This window comes from Bufo gargarizans, chromosome 5, assembly GCF_014858855.1.
Source record: "Bufo gargarizans isolate SCDJY-AF-19 chromosome 5, ASM1485885v1, whole genome shotgun sequence".
In the NCBI taxonomy this organism is placed as follows: Eukaryota; Metazoa; Chordata; class Amphibia; order Anura; family Bufonidae; genus Bufo; species Bufo gargarizans.
The window spans coordinates 69907124-69923741 of NC_058084.1; the positions used below are offsets into that span (position 1 = coordinate 69907124).

At 40.5% G+C, this 16618-nt stretch overlaps 1 protein-coding gene across 2 annotated transcripts in view; it reads left to right on the forward strand.

The window, feature by feature from the left end:
* Nucleotides 1–16618, forward strand: part of LOC122939589 (polyamine-modulated factor 1-binding protein 1-like) — a 340683-nt gene that overhangs the window by 69174 nt on the left and 254891 nt on the right. For both annotated transcript variants that reach the window (XM_044295697.1, XM_044295698.1), the window contains exons 9-11: nt 10111–10341; nt 12025–12147; nt 13456–13740. In XM_044295697.1, the coding sequence (XP_044151632.1) occupies nt 10111–10341; nt 12025–12147; nt 13456–13740 (639 nt within the window). The remainder of the gene's footprint in view (nt 1–10110; nt 10342–12024; nt 12148–13455; nt 13741–16618) is intronic.

Consider the following 16618-nt stretch of genomic DNA (forward strand, 5'->3'; position numbering starts at 1 on the left):
CCCCTTTAACCTTCTCACCACATATTTGCGCCTACGTTCAGATCATGCACTCTAGAAGGAAGGAATTAAGTCTAATTATGGAAGTCTACGTCATAAATAAAGTGCTGAACGTGACGGGTATATAGCAGTTCTGCTTTGTATTGTCTGGTGGTGCCCTGTCTTTCCTCAGGTTTCAGTCTGTTCTCTCTTCCCCTTGTTCCATCAGGAACAGTAGCTTCTTTTCTATGTTAGGTTGTAGAAATGTTTTCTTCTGCAAAGTGGACAATGTTTGAAGCCAATGCATTCTTCAAAAATATATGTTAAGAAACTCACTTCTCAAGTGTACAAATGCATTTATGAGACATGTCTTTTATCAAAGGTGGTGTCACTTGCATCATTAAGCAGCCTGCCCATCGTAGGCCATAGTGACAGCTATGTGCATGTGCCACAAACGTTTGAATACAACCATATAGCTTCTTATCATGCGTGTCCAACATATGGGCTCTGCTGCCTGGAGACAAAGGAGAGCACATGCTAATATCAAGTGCACTTGTATTGTTTACCCGAAGCAGACTTTTCTTGTTCTATGGATTTGTATAATCTTATAAGCAAATCTATGTATTTGACATTTAAATGCCTCCAGAAGAATTGTGTTCGAACACATTTATAATGAAAGAAACAAGGAAAGTATGGTTACTTTACAGAAGTCTGTTCAGCTGAGATATGGTGATTATCCTGCAATTTAGCTGCAGGTTCTTTACAATGCATCCCTCTATGATTGCACTGATGTATTCCGAAACTTTCCCTTAATAGAAACCTGTCTAGTTTATTTTTCAGCGTGAACCTCGTCATTTTCTGGTACTTTTTGTGACCTTTATTTGGCTGACAAACGTACCTTTTGTAGGGCTTTTATGATCTGGAGTAGTGTGAATATGAACTTTTATTCTGCCATGTTTTGCGCCTCCAAGTGTCCAGGGCAGGGCTTCATTGTGAAGTGCTCTCTGCATTGCTCTGCTTCACAAGCTTTCCCGTCTGCTCTGAGTGACAACTCTAGTGGTCTTCTTTTAGAATGCTACAGAGGGAAGAAGTTGTGAAGCAGATCAATTCAAAGAGCACTTCGCAGTAAAGCTCTGCCTCCTGCGTACTGGTGGGGTAGAGCATAGCAGAATAAAAGTTCATATTCACACTACTCCAGATAAAAAAAACTTCAGAAGGAGTATGTTTGTACTGCTCTCCTAGCCCCTACCTAGTGTTACCGACAGATCCCCCTTTAAGGTGTAAGTGGTTGTACCTGATTAGACCAAGAAATTCTACTCTTCTCCATGGCTATCTCATTAAACAGGAATGAGCTGTAATACAAGAAGCCCATGGACAAGAGTGACACTGTTTCTGGGGAGAAAAATATACTTTAATCCCATACAAATATACAGACCTCACTCTTTCTTTCCTGGTGGACTACCCTATCCCAGGGATATGCAGCATCAGTCACACTCTCTCTGCTGTATCGCAGCCATTACAGAATCACTGGCATGTCTCTTTTTTAGATGAATTCCTAACCCAGCCAACCTAGTGGCATTAACACACTATGCAGAGATATCCATATCCAGGATGGGGAAGGGTCTTTCAAATCGGGCCCAGAGACCACCACAAAATAAGAGAACATAACAGGGATAGTTTCTGCTGACATTGTGATTCCCAGCCCACCAATGGCTTATTACCATTGTAATTCATGCGCTACATCAAACTATACTATATGCCTCACATAATTATTTGCTGAAAAGTGTGCCAATTTGGTTAATTTACCTTATCAGCAAAATCTGTAAGCTAGCATAACTTCCAATTCAGTGGTTTGGATATATTTTGCATAAAATATTAGTGAATTGCATGTACAGCTATTCCCTAATATATTGTAGTATGTGAGTTGATTATTATGCTGGGGTCTGAAGGTATCTGCCAGTACAGCAGAAATTGAACTTGCGTCTCATATCTCTTTAAACCATTCTAGCATGCAAATAGGACAACTACCTGCTCTTTTAACCCTTCATGGGAATTCTATAGATGTTCAAGTTTTATGACAGTGGAGCTTCAAGGTCTGCTGGCTGGGAAACCAGAATTTACATCCCTCAGTTACTGTGACGCTTTCAGGTTTGAGAAATTCTCTTGAAAATCCGTAACTCTTGTAACTTTTCATGAGCTCTAATCTCTTCCGTTAAATGGTCACTAACTTTTCAACAAATTTCCTTAAATCAATAGTACAGGCAACTACAAGAAACTTTGTAATACGTCTTATTAGCAATCCCCCCCACCCCCTTCCTTGCTAATTGTTTTTCACTTTGAAAATGCCTTGGGCTACTTTCACACTAGCGTTTTTTGCAGATCCGTCATGCTTCCGTTACAATAATACAACCGCCTGCATCCCTCATGAACGGATCTGGTTTTATTATGTCTTCTGTAGCCATGACTGATCCGTCATGAACACCCTTGAAAGTCAATGGGGGACGGATCCATTTTCTATTGTGCCAGATTGTGTCAGGGAAAACGGATCCGTCCCCATTGACTTACATTGTGTGCCAGGACGGATCAGTTTGGCTCCGCTTCGTCAGGCGGACAGCAAAACGATGTAGGCAGCGTTTTGGTGTCCGCCTCCAGAGCGGAATGGTGACTGAACGGAGGCAAACTGATGCATTTTGAGCGGATCCTATTCCATTCAGAATGCATTGGGGCAAAACTAATCCGTTTTGGACCGCTTGTGAGAGCCCTGAATGGATCTCGCAAGCGGAAAGCCAAAACGCTAGTGTGAAAGTAGCCTTAATCTAGTCCAAAATGGGAGGAGCTCCACAGGAGAATCATATTGCACTTGTCAATGCAAGGCTATGGAGATGAGAGGCTTGAGCAGTCAGAAAGAATTAAATAAGACACAGACAAGCAGACAGATGGAGCTACATGGGCCAGAATATAAACTTCCTAAGTACTGTATCCATAACCATACAGGTTAGTACTTCTCTGTAATTCTCACCATGATCTGTTGGCTGCTTGTGAGTGTATGAGAAGGTTAGGAAGCAAATTGTCCTCTATTTTGTGTGTGCAGTGGATTGGAACTAGCCCCCCCCCACCATGTATGAATGCACAGAAAATGCCAGATACAAGTCATATAGTGGCCAGAAATAGTGTTATTCATCATGTATACACACCCTGTACTATTGAGTAATTTAGAGTTTAACCCTTTCAGTACCGGGCCACTTTTTACCTTAAATTTCAGGCCGATTTTTTGCAAATCTGACATGTCACTTTATATGGTAATAACTTTGGAACGCTTTTAGTTATCCAAGCCATTCTGAGATTGTTTTCTCGTGGCACATTGTACTTCATGACAGTGGTAAATTTGAGTCAATATATTTCACCTTTATTTATAAAATAATCCAAAATTTTCCACACATTTTGAAAAATTAACAATTTTCTAAATTTTAATTTCTCTACTTTTAAGGCAGACAGATTGATAACCATTTTATGAGGTATTACTACCAACATTCCCCATAGGTCTGCTTTATGTTGGCATAATTTTGTTAATGTCATTTAATTTTTTTAGGATGTTAGAAGGCTTAGAAGTTTAGAAGCTCTTTTTTTTCAAAATTTTCAACAAAATTTCCAAAACCATTTTTTTAAGCACCAATTCAGTTATTAAGTGATTTTGAGGGGGCTTACGTAATGGAAACCACCCATAAATGACCCAATTTTAGAAACTACACTCCTTAAATTATTCAAAACTGATGTTACAAAAAATTTTAACCCTTGAGGTGTTCCACAAGAATTAAAGGAAAATGGAGGTGAAATTTAAAAATTTCACTTTTTTGGTAGATATTTTTTAATGTTGATCAATGTTTTTTTGCAACACAGCAAGGGTTAACAGCAAAATAAACCTCAATATATAAATAGTTATGTGGTGGCTCACCTGTCCCGATTTATGGAATAAGGTGCTCTGTTAAAAAAAAGGTTTACCTTGTAAAACCTCACAAAAGGACGTATGTATAATTAATTTGATTAACATGCACTGTATCATCCACGACTGTATTGAGAACCTACGTTTTAATTAAATATTAAAAGGACTAATTAAGCACAATTCATGTAATATTTCATCAATCCTATCATATATAAATCAATAATTAATACATAAAAACTTGATAAAAACATATACCATATAAGGACCAAAGGAATCATTTTAATGTCCTTGTTTGCTGTAATTTTGCCTAAATTGATATTCTCATGATCAATGCAAAGAATTGATTTTCTCCATGATTGATCAAGGGGATATAGTCAGAAAGCTAGAGCTAGAGAGTATTGAGAATCTACTTGGCTGTAAAAATAAAAAGTTTAGTTTCGTCTAATAAAATGTTGCTTTAGCCCCAAATTTTCATTTTCACAAGGGGTAACAGGAGAAAAAACACCCCATAATTTGTTACCCACTTTCTCCTGAATACGGCAACACCCCAAATGTGGTGGTAAACTGCTGGGGTGGCACATGGCAGGAGTCGGAAGGAGCGCCATATGGCTTTTGCAACACAGATTTTGATGGATAGGTTTATGGGTGCCATTGGTTTTTATTTTTCAAGTGATTGCCTTATCTGGGGGATAATTTTTTGCGGGATGAGGTGACTGGTGCAATTTTGGGGTACATAAGACTTTTTGATCGCTTGGTATTAAAGTTTTTGTGAGGCAAGATGAAACAAAAATGGCTGTTTTGGCATAGTTTTTTTTTTTTTTTTTACAGCATTCATCTGAGGGGACATATAATGTGATATTTGTAAAGAGAAGGTTGTTACGGACGCAGCAATTCTTAATATGTCTATCGTTTTTGTTATGTTTTTACACAGTGAAATCATTTTTGAACAGAATAAAATCTTTTTTTTTGTGTTGCCATTTTATGAGAGCCCTATTTTTTTATTTTTGGGTGATTGTCTTAGGTAGGGTCTCATTTTTTGCAGAATTAGAGGACTGTTTGGTATGATTTTGGGCTACATAAGACTTTTTGATCACTTGGTATTACACTTTTTGTGAGGCAAGGTGACCAGAAAATTGATTTTTTGACACTATTTTTATTTTATTTTTTTACAGCATTCACCTGACTGGGTGGCTCATGTAATATTTTTATAGAGCCGGTGGATACGGACACGGCGATACCTAATATGTTTCCTTTCCTTTTTTTCCCTATTTTAAAAAAGGGCGCTTTTTTTACTTGAAACAATTTTTTTTTTTACTTCTTTTTTCACTTAATTTTTTGTCCCACTCTGGAACTTTTTCGGGTCTTATCCCCTTTACAATACATTACAATGCTTCTGTATTGTAATGCATTGGCTGTAAGTATACACTTACAGCTTCCTGCCTGTGAGATTCAGGGGGCTGGATCTCACAGGCTGTCATGGAAGGCAGCCACGATGCCTAAGGAAGGCAGCGCAATGCCTTCCTTCCCTGCCATCGGGTCCCAGTCACAGCAACACAGGGACCTGATGGACACCCCGCATCCGGCAGGATACAGCACGTGCTGCGGCCAGCGCTGACCGCGACAGTGCAAGGGTTTATGCGCCGGCAATCAGTGACTGCCGGACCCCTGCAGCTGATCGGGCGGGCGCAGCTTCTGCGCCTGATCAGAGCGCCGTAGCTATACGGCGCTGGGATTTCTATCCCAGTTTCCAGCACCGTACATGTATGGTGCTGTTATCCTACGGGTTAAAAGTTAGGTAAGCTTTAAGGCTGGGTTCAGACCTGAGCGTTTTACAGCGCGTACGATCGCGCTGTAAAACGCCCGACGCCCCAAGAAGTACATGAGCTTCTTTGGGGCGTCTTGTAGCGCGTCCCATACATAGATTTCCGGGAACGCGTGACAATGGGTGTTTGCTTGTCTCTGTATGCGCGATTGCAAACGCCGGTACAATCGCGCATACAGAGCACTCCATCGCGAACGCTCAGGTCTGAACCCAGCGTCAGTGTATCCAAATCGCAATGCTGAAACCAACACCTATCAGAAGAATTGGGTCTAGGGTTAATGATTCCAGCTTTTGGTGGCCTTTTTGGCCAAATTCCAGAGTTGCTATTTTTCCATTTAATGATTTTCTTTTCTTTTATGTCTTATTTTATTTTAGCATTGACAGGTTCTTAATGGTAATGCGTTTACATTTTTTTTTTTTTTATGTTAAACATATTTTTGGATATTTTGGTGATGTTGTTTTGAATTTTCTATGTCTTCTATATTAAAAAAAAAATATATTAAATCCTAAAATTGTGCAGTTTTCACACAGGCCACTAAGTCTAATGATAGGCATCACGTCTTGATCTGTACAGATCATTATTTGGCAGTTATCTCATTATCATTGCAGAATGGATTACAATGGCAAATATCGCCTATATTTAGATAACGCAGGATCCACCATTTGACAATAGGTGATATTGCAGCTTATCTACTCCCTCCTAGTATTGACCTCTGCATAGGACAAAGAGCATGCCTAGAAAACTGTCCCATAGAGGTCAATGAGTCCCCTCCAGTCTTTTATGTCTGTGGCCCTTGGTGGCTGCTATAAATCATACTTCTAAATGCCGTTAACAGCTCAGGCAAGATGGCAGCCCCCAAAATCATCTTCAGGATGTGGAATAAAAAAAAATCTACAATCAGAAAACAAACATAGATTAGAAAAAAAATAATGTGTGTCACTATCTGGTTTTAATTAACAGAAAGAATACACATTCCCTTTAAATAAAGGTTCCTGTATAGTTGCAGCAGCAGTTCATATCAGCTCGATTTCATCATTAGTATAATGTCATTCCTGATGTTTCATCATACTATAGACATTACACTGTAATCATGTATGCCATGAGCCTAACAATGTTACTGAGGGGTAAATTTTAAACAAACTTGGAAATCCCAGTCGTCAAAGTTCATTTCATCAATCAGGGTTCTGCTGGGAATTCTAGCTTTACCTTGCCCAAGCATCATTAAGTTCCCATCTATGAGACAGACCTTATGCAAAGGAACAATCAGATGATTGTGTTAATTTGAGAAGTTGATTAAGACAGGAGAAATTAGAAACATCCACAGCAAAGCAAAATCTGGGCACATTTCCCAACATAAGCCTTGCAATGCTCAGGGGCAGCGCTGACGCGATTGTTACAAGGTGTCCATTCATAACAAGCTGTGGCAGTGCGCGGTGATGACAATCTTTTTTATTTCTTCATTAAGTATTATGAATGCCTCCTTTTAAAAATATGAAAAAAAAAACCTCTTAATGTGAGAGTGACAGTAGCTATTTTCTGTCCTGAACGTTTGAAAAGCTTGTAGAAGACGCCTTAAAGGGAACCTGTCACCAGAATTTTGGGTATAGAGCTGAGGACATGGGTTGCTAGATGGCCACTAGCACATCCGCAATACCCAGTCCCCATAGCTCTGTGTGCTTTTATTGTGTATAAAAACCGATTTGATACATATGCAAATTAACCTGAGATAAGTCAGAGCTTGAAAATATGACTCTTCTCTGGTCACACAAGTAAGATATGACTCTTTTATGTTCATTTGCATATGTATCAAATCGGTTTTTTTACGCAACAAAAGCACACGGAGCTATGGGGACTGGATAGTGTGGATGTGCTAGTGGCCATCTAGCAACCCATGTCCTTAGTTCTATACCCAAAATCCTGGTGACAGGTTCCCTTTAAGGGAAAAAGCCAAAGTGATGGAGTCAATTGTATTTGAAATCCCTCAAATAAGAATGTGTATAAGGGCTCATGCACACGGCCGTTGCCTGGCTGTGGCATTATTGAGGCCCACATACATCGGGTCCACAATACCGTGTGCACCCCTCATCAGGAATGCGGACCCATCATCACAGCTCAACGAGCACAGCGCTGTACATTGTATAGCGGCTGTGCTTGGTATTGCAGCTCAGCCCCATTCACTTGAATGGGACTGAGCTGCGCCTAGGTCATGTGACCAATGAACGTGACATCACATGGCCTAGGAAGAGGCCTAAGTGCTCATGGAGCTCTGCTGCCTTTTCGTACAGCTTATTGGCGGAGGTGCCTGGAGTCGGACCCCCACCAATCTCATATTTGTGAACTATCCTAAGGATAGGCCATCAATATGAAAATCCGGGAAACCCCTTTAAAGTAGTTGCTGGCTTTGGGAGACCCCCTACTGATATTGTTCCTGTTAATTATATTGACATGGAGTCATCTCCCATAAGCCTGCAACCACCCAATGCACATTGTAGTCTGGTGGGTCACTCTTCTTAGAAATTAATGGAAGTTACAAATATAACAATATAACAAAATAATAGCAAAGACAGGTGCACTCTGCGGTCTTGCTAAACCCTCAAACTGATTTTAAAATTGAGAGATTAGCCAACATGTTCTACGGTGTAGGACATGTCTGAGCCCGAGCACTGCGCCAAGGTTTCTCAAGTAGCTCATGTGGGCAATACCAGGAGCATGAGGCTGACTCACAAGCAACTCACCAGTTACCTCCAACATGTTACCATGCTAGCAATGGGAGAAGGGTAGGTGAGTGTTAGGTCCCGAGCTACTTGAGAAACCTTGGCGCGGTGCTCGGGCTCAGACATGTCCTACACCGTAGGACTTGTTGGCTAATCTCCCAATTTTAAAATCAGTTTGAGGGTTTAGTAAGATCGCAGAGTGCACCTGTCTTTGCTATTATTTTGTCATATTATTATATTGATCATCACATCCACATAATTGCTATCTTGTGTAGGATGTCCATTGTGGTACTTGTGGTTCGCTGCGGGCATCCTCCACTGTATGCATTTAGCAACAGGCCACAAGTGCAGGATTTGCTCCCCTGTATATATGCACAACTGCATGTGGGTTTGAGCACTTCCTGCCTGTTTAACACCACGCCATTCTTTTCAGTTTGAAGTTACAGATATGTTTGAGTACTCTGTGAGGACCATATTGAACTCTGATCCATCAGTCCTGGTCCAGTAATTGGCCTCTACAGTCCAGCACAGAAACCTTTGCTGCCTCTCACACAGTTGATCTACTAGTAACCTATTAGAATATAGTAACACAATGATGCGTGCCTGCTCTGATGACACTATGGCTGCATGATGGGCTTTCAGATGCAGTTTCATCTGATAGGCTCAAAGTTCCTAGTCCGCCACTGCTCTCTTCTGTAGATTTTCTTTGTTTTGAGTGTCATAGACCCCCTTAATATTGCAATCATTGATGGACTCTCGTTACTACATTCATTTAGTCTTCTATTTATGACCCGTCCAATTGAGATCTGGCACAGCATCTTAAAGCCGCAGCACAACGCTTAAAGGGAACCTGTCGGCGGGATTTTGTGTATAGAGCTGAGGACATGGGTTGCTAGATGGCTGCTAGCAGATCTGCAATATCCAGTCCCCATAGCTCTGTGTGCTTTTATTGTGTGAAAAAAACCGATTTGATACATATGCAAATTACCCTGAGATGAGTCCTGTATGTGAGATGAGTCAGGGACAGGACTCATCTCAGGTTAATTTGCATATGTATCAAATCTTTTTTGTCACACAATAAAAGCACACAGAGCTATGGGGACTGGGTATTGTGGATGTGCTAGCGGCCATCTAGCCGCCCATGTCCTCAGCTCTATACACAAAATCCTGCTGACAGGTTCCCTTTAAGTTTTGTCCACATTCATTGTCAATGGGAACAAAACTGAACAAACCGGAACGGAGTGCACCAGAATACATTCCGTTCCGGTTTGTTGATACAAAATCGCCGGAAGCAGTGTTTTTGTGTTCAGCATGGGAAATTGAAGAAGCCAGATATAATTCAACCGGATCTGTTCTTAACGGATGCTGCCGGTGATATTATTATAACGGAAGCGCTGTGCTGTGGTTTTGAGATCCCAAACTGGATCGCAGATATGAAAGTAGCCTTAAATACATAAATGTCAAAAACTACTGCGCATTTATTATTTCATATGAGTCTGTGCGATTTTGGCCTCAATCTGAGTTTTCTGAAGACTTTTTTCTTTTTTCATTTTTACTGCTGTTTTATTAGAAAAGGTTTTTTTTATTATGTGGGATGGGAGGCTAGAAAATAAATTTGACTCATTTTGTGTCTATTTTTCCCCCCAACTTTTGCTAGATTACGAACAAAAAGGAAACCATTCAGAGCCTTGAAGCTGAAATATTGATTCTTCAGCATCGGTGTAAGGACAAGAGTGACCAGGTAGAAACCTTTGAGCACCTGATTGACCAGTTAACTGGAGAGTTGCATTCCTCTAAGGACGATGTTAAATTGAGCAAAGAGCAGTGCCAGCAGTATGGGCGGCAGGTGGAGACATTGACAGAAAAGATTGATCTTCTCCAAAAGCAGGTACAGAGCATTGTCACATCAAAATGTCCTGTTCTAGTTCTTACCCTTGTTTCTAAGCTGTAGTAACACATGCAGCTCTTTAATAAGCTGGGGCTACACAGTGATACTGTACACATAGGTTGTTTTATTGTTTTGTGTCATCCCTTTGCGTTGGAAGTTTTCCTATTAGTCACCATTGCTAAGTGGATTTGTTTGCAGAATACAGGCTATTCTTAAGAACATATTTTTCTCTCCTGACCGTAAAGAAGTAGGTAGGACACTTTAATCCTGTTATTTTTTTTTGAGGTTTATTCAAAATGTTAATAAATGTACAGTGCCTCGGTTATGATACAGTGGAAGTTTAAATAAAAACATGAAAATAAAATGATAAAGCATTAAAGGGTTTCTGTCATGAGAAAATCGTTATGTAGCTGACTGACATTAGCGATGTGCTAATGTCAGCAGAACATAACTATTATGATGTTTAACTCCTTGCCCGCCGCCGTTCCCTCAAAATAAAGACTGTTATAATATGCTCATGAGCCTCTAGGAGCTAGCAGCACCTAGAGGCTCTGTCTTCTCACCCTTTGGCACGCCCAGGTTCAGTTGATTGACGTCCTAGTTCTCCTCTGTGCCCGTAAAATCCTGCACCTGCGCCATCCCGTTTAGTATTCGGCGCAAGCGCAGTGAGCGAAGCCGGCAACAGGAGAGCATCCTTCACTCACTGCGCCGAATACTTTTTTCTGTTCTGCATAACGGAAACCAGACGGATCTGTCATGATTGCTCATAGACTTCTATTATGACGGAAAGCAAAACGGAATGCCTTTTAAAGGCTTCCGTTTTGCATTCCGTCATAATACAATTTTATAGGCAGCAAAACAGATCCATCCTGGTTTCCATTATGCAGGACTGGACTCCTACATAATGGAAACCAGGACGGATCCGTTATGCTGCCCATAGACTTTGTATTATGAAGGATTAAAACGGAATGCCTTCCGTTTTGACTTCCGCCTTATGGATTCCGTTATTTTCCGTTATAACCATGCGATGTGAACAAGCCCTTATTTGTGTTTAATTATGTATGAGCATATCATATAACAGTACTATGTACAGTATTTGTGCAGTATGTAGGTTAAGTTACTTTTTATGGAAGGAGGTGAATTTAGTTAGTTCTAGGTGTGTGTATATGTATGTGTGTACATGGGGAGTGCTGCAATGAATCTTTTCGCTGGATGGCAAAAAAACTTGCTATAGCCCAGTATACAGCAACCTAATAACATCAATGTTACTACTATACTTCAAAACCTATCCTCAGGATGGGTCATCAATATTAGATCTGTGGGGGTCTGACATCCGGTACACCCACCGGTCAGCTGTATGAAAGGAAGGTGCGCGCAGTGTACGCATGCGCTCTTCCTGCTTACTGCTGCTATGGCGAGCAGGAAGAGAGAAGGGAGACAGCACCCGCGCCTTCCCTTCATACAGCTGATCGGCGGGGGTGCCGGGTGTCAGACCCCCGCTGATCTGATATTCATGACCTATCCTGAGGATAAGTCTTCAATATTAAAAGCCTGGAGAACCCCTTTAATGTCTTTTTGGTGCACCTTTATTCTGTATGTAAATACTATACACCAATATACTGTATATTAGAGGTAAAAATAATGTGATCGTTTTTTTCATAGAATGGAATCTTTTTCTTTCAGATCCTGAAGAGCCAAAATGACATAAATAACATTTCTTCTAAATCCGAGGAGTACAAGTCCGCTCACAGCCACACAAATGACGATTATGAAGCACAGTCTTTACACCTACAGGAGTGTCAAAAAGTAAGCAATATATTTTATCTACACAGGGGGAAGTTTATTATAGACTGGTGTTTTACGCCAGTCTATAAAATGCCCTGCGCTGCCAGAGGATGCGCCTAAACTAAAATCTACGACCGTTCTGTGCTGAAAACTAGCGTAAAAGAAGATAAATTCGCTGGGCCTGCTGGCCCCACCCATATGGTATACAAACGTCACTTGTGCCTAGATTTAAGCACAGTTGTGTTTAAAAAAATCTGCAAATGTGAGGTTTGCAAAAAAAAATTATGGCATGGAGGAATGATAAATTCCCAGCACAGTGCACAAAGGGAGTGTAAATCTACCTACTGCTATGTTCTGCTCTTAAAGAAACCCCCCTAACTCACTAAGGAGCATCTCATAACATACGGTAACATGCCAGATTTCTTTCAAATGTCTTTTTATTGAGTTTTCTAAACTTTATTACTATAGATTGACAGTTTCCTGATTTCTGTACTGTATCATGTCAGTAGTGAGATTTATAATCAAAGAATTTATAATCCAAATTAACGGAAAGTCAATGTGCCAAGTCAATTTTTTATATTCTGTCCGCAAAAATGCGGATCCTTTTTTTTGCAGATTAGATGCTGTCCCATTCATTTCTATGGGGCCCTTTTCTTTCATTGCACGGCTCAGCAAAAAAATAAAACATGTCCTATACTTGTCAGTGAACATCAGGACATGGCCCTATTAAAGTCTATGGATCGGCAAAACAACTGAAGGCAATCCGTTTTTTTGCGGACACGCTGAACTGTTGGCAAAAAAACGAATCCGGATTTTTGCGGACAGCATACGGCTGTCTGAATGAGCCCTTAGATGAAGTTTAAAAAATAATAATTTGGTGATGTTATTTTTATATTATCTCTAACTGGCCACCAAGCCAACTTTTTGCCGTCATCTCCTTATGATTACAATGACAGACATCACAGATCGATAGATAATACAGAATCATCCCTTCATAATCAGTAATATCACAGCACATCTTCTCCTTCCTGACCTCTGCACAAGTCACGGGGCATTCCTAGAACATTGTCCCATGATATATATATATATATATATATATATATATACACACACACAGTGTACAGATGTAGCAGAGTTACATTACTATTATATTATTATGTTAAATACATAGTAACAGTCGTAACGCGTTACCTAGTGTGACTGTTAACTCTGATACATCTGTGTATGTAATAAGGATGCTGAAATATTACTTTAGAATGGTTTTGATATAATAAGTTACATGTTGACACTGTTCTGTATCAGTTATTGGGACTTTTGTGCACTGTATAGGACATGGAGGACTTAAAAAAGCAAGTCTGTGAGAAGACCGCAAAAGTAGAAGAGTATCAGCAAGTCATTGAACGCCAGAACGCTGAAGCTGTGAAAGCACTTGACCAGCAGAGGAAGTATGCACATGAAACCGAAGAGCTAGAAAAGACCTTGCGTTCCCTACATACGGAAATCCTGACCGGCCAGCAGAAGCACAAAGCCGAACTTCACCGATTAGAGCAGACTGTAGCCCAGTTGGAGGCAGAACTGAAGGATTGCAAGGACGTCTGTGCGCAGAAAGACCAGGTATATGTCAATGAATGTATTCTGATGGATTATCTATGACCGTGATCGCTAGCCTACAGCACTCCAGCTGTGGTGAAACTACCACTCCCAGCATGCTCCATTCATTTCTATGGCGTTCTGAAAACAGACAAGCAAGTGTACATCTTGGGAGTTGTTGTTTTACCACAGCTGGAGTGCCGGAGGCTAGCCAACACAGGTCTATGATATCCGTGTGATATCCTGTAGCCGAGGATCAACAGATTGTACCTATGACAATGGTGGCAGCGACCACTGCAGTAGTATCCTGGTATTTCATGGCCACACTGAGTCCTTCATTATATATATATATATATATATATATATATATATATAATGGGACAATGTTCTAGGAATGCCCCGTGGCAGTTGTCCGCTGTGGTTAATAAAGGTAGCCCCTGCAATATCACGGCTGTATACCCTAGTATGGACAGGGTTTGTTCTAATGGGATAATTCCTTTACAGGATGGAAAAATGAGATTTTTCAGGGAATAATATTTATAAACAAAATCTATATTTTGGCATTATAATAATAGAAGGACGTCTAAGAATACCTCCAAGATATGGTGTCCAATGGAACATGGCACAAAACAAGCCTTTGTATACCTTCCTATACATTTCGAGACATATAGAGGTTCAGTTAAGGCGCAGTGTGAATGAACCTGTTGAGATGCCTGGAAGTGCAGCCTGTAATCTGCAGTTCTGTACAGCCCTACTTTATTACGAAGCACAACTGCTGGTATAGGGAGCTTTATTTGGTTTCCTCCATTTTACATGATAGTATATTACATATACAGTAAAAGCGCAGCGGCCTGGGCTTGTGACAGCTAGTTTGCACAGGAATTGTATTTAGTCAGGGTTCACATGGTGCTCAAGCTGTGGATTTAAAAAGTTACGTTTAAGCTGCCGGCATATGCTCAGGGGATAGTGGGAAAGTGGATGGAGGCAAAAGGTGATCCTCTCAGTTCTTATTTGTATGTCACTGCCCAGAATCTCTGGCTTCAACTCTGCACTGCTAAAACTTAGAGAAGGGAATTGTTTTTTTTAAGTGGTCTCCATGAAATTTCTCTCAGTGCTACCTGTCTCCTTTTTTTTGCCTGCTGGTCGCCATGCTCAGAATAAAAAATGAAGACAGAAAAATAGGAAATGTAAAAAAATAAAATAGCTTACTCCCTGGACTTCATCCCAAGTGCCACTTTGAAACCAGCTCTGTGGCACAACCTGTTGTGTGCCCGTTGAAGTCTAAGTTTCTTTTTATAAATGTGTTAAGAGGCAAAAGATCTCCTCCATCATTATCATGCCAGTCTGGCCAGTTTCACATCACCCTTTCATTTACCGTTCTTCTGATCCTATATTTCAAGCATCCTTTATGCACATTGTGAATCCGTTTTAGCCATTTCCGCCTCGATCCTTTATTTAAACTGAAAAAAGCCCCTTTTCTATCTAAGAAAAAAAAAAGCATCTCAGACGGAATTGGCTAATGGCTCATTCACACGACCGTATGGTCGGCGTGCCCGTGCTGCGAACTGCAAATAACGGTCTGCAATGCACAGGCACCGGCCGTGTGAATCTCATATGACTTAAATGGGTCCATGATCCGCAAAATACGGCAAGCGATAGGACATGTGCTATCTTTTGTGGTGCGGATTTGCCCATTCAGTTTTTATTTTTATTTTTTGCGGCCTCTATGCGGAACCGTTGACTTCAATGGGGCCGCAAAAAACAGGAATGACGGTCGTGTGCATAAGCCCATACCTGCATATTTATGATTTTTAACCCCTTTCATAGCAGGAGTTTTGCAGTTTCCAGATATCTGGTATTGATTGTGTGAGAGAGAGAAATGAAAATGATTTGGTACAAGGGCAATCTAATTTCTTCCTCTCCTCTCCAAGGTGATTTGTAGCCCCCGACATACATTAGATTACCTTTTCTTTAAAAGGGTTTACTAGTTAGATATGCAATAAAAGTATGATTGTTGAGGATCCAACTGCTGAATCAGCTGTGGTCCTGGAAAATGTTATTTTTCCTGCTATTTCCAACCATACAAGTGCAGTCACCTGTCCACTGAGTGTTTCTTGGATTCCTTGTTTTTAGGATTGATAAGACTGACCTAAGGGACATGCTATGAAAGTGTTCAGATGATCACCGATGTTTCACACACCTTTGCATAAAGGCTCATGCACACGACCGTATGTATTTTGCAAAACACGGATCCACCAAAAATAAGGATGACGTCCGTGTGCATTCCATATTTTGCGGATCGGAACAGCCGGCCCCTAATAGAATAATCCTATCCTTGTCCGTAATGCAGACAATAACAGGATATGTTCTAACTTTTGGCGTAACGGACATACAGAAATGGAATGTACACAAAACTTCTGTTTTTTTGGCGGACAAATTGAAATGAATAGTTCCGCATATGGTCCGCAAAAAAAACATGGACATAGAAAGAAAATACGTTTGTGTGCATGAGCCCTAAGTCAGTGGTATAGGTGAATATAAGAAACTTTGTAATAGATCTTATCTGAGAAAAATGCCTTGTTCTCCAGTAATCATCTGCTTTTTTTTTACTAAACTAATTAACCATTATTATTCCGTTCTTCTGATCCACCAGAAGAGCAGATAAATAAAGAAAAAAGATCCTGTAAAAAAACAAAAAAACACGGATCCTGTGCATCAATCATCCACATATGGCATCTGCAAATCCGGTTTTCTAGTAATGCATGTAGGACTTTTTTTTTTTCTGATTGGCGAAATGGCTCAAATTCCAAATGTACATTACTGATGCACAGGATCCGTCTGGCGGTGCAGAACTGAAAAATAACGGTGATGTGAGCTCTCCGTAACTGACTTCTGGGCTTAG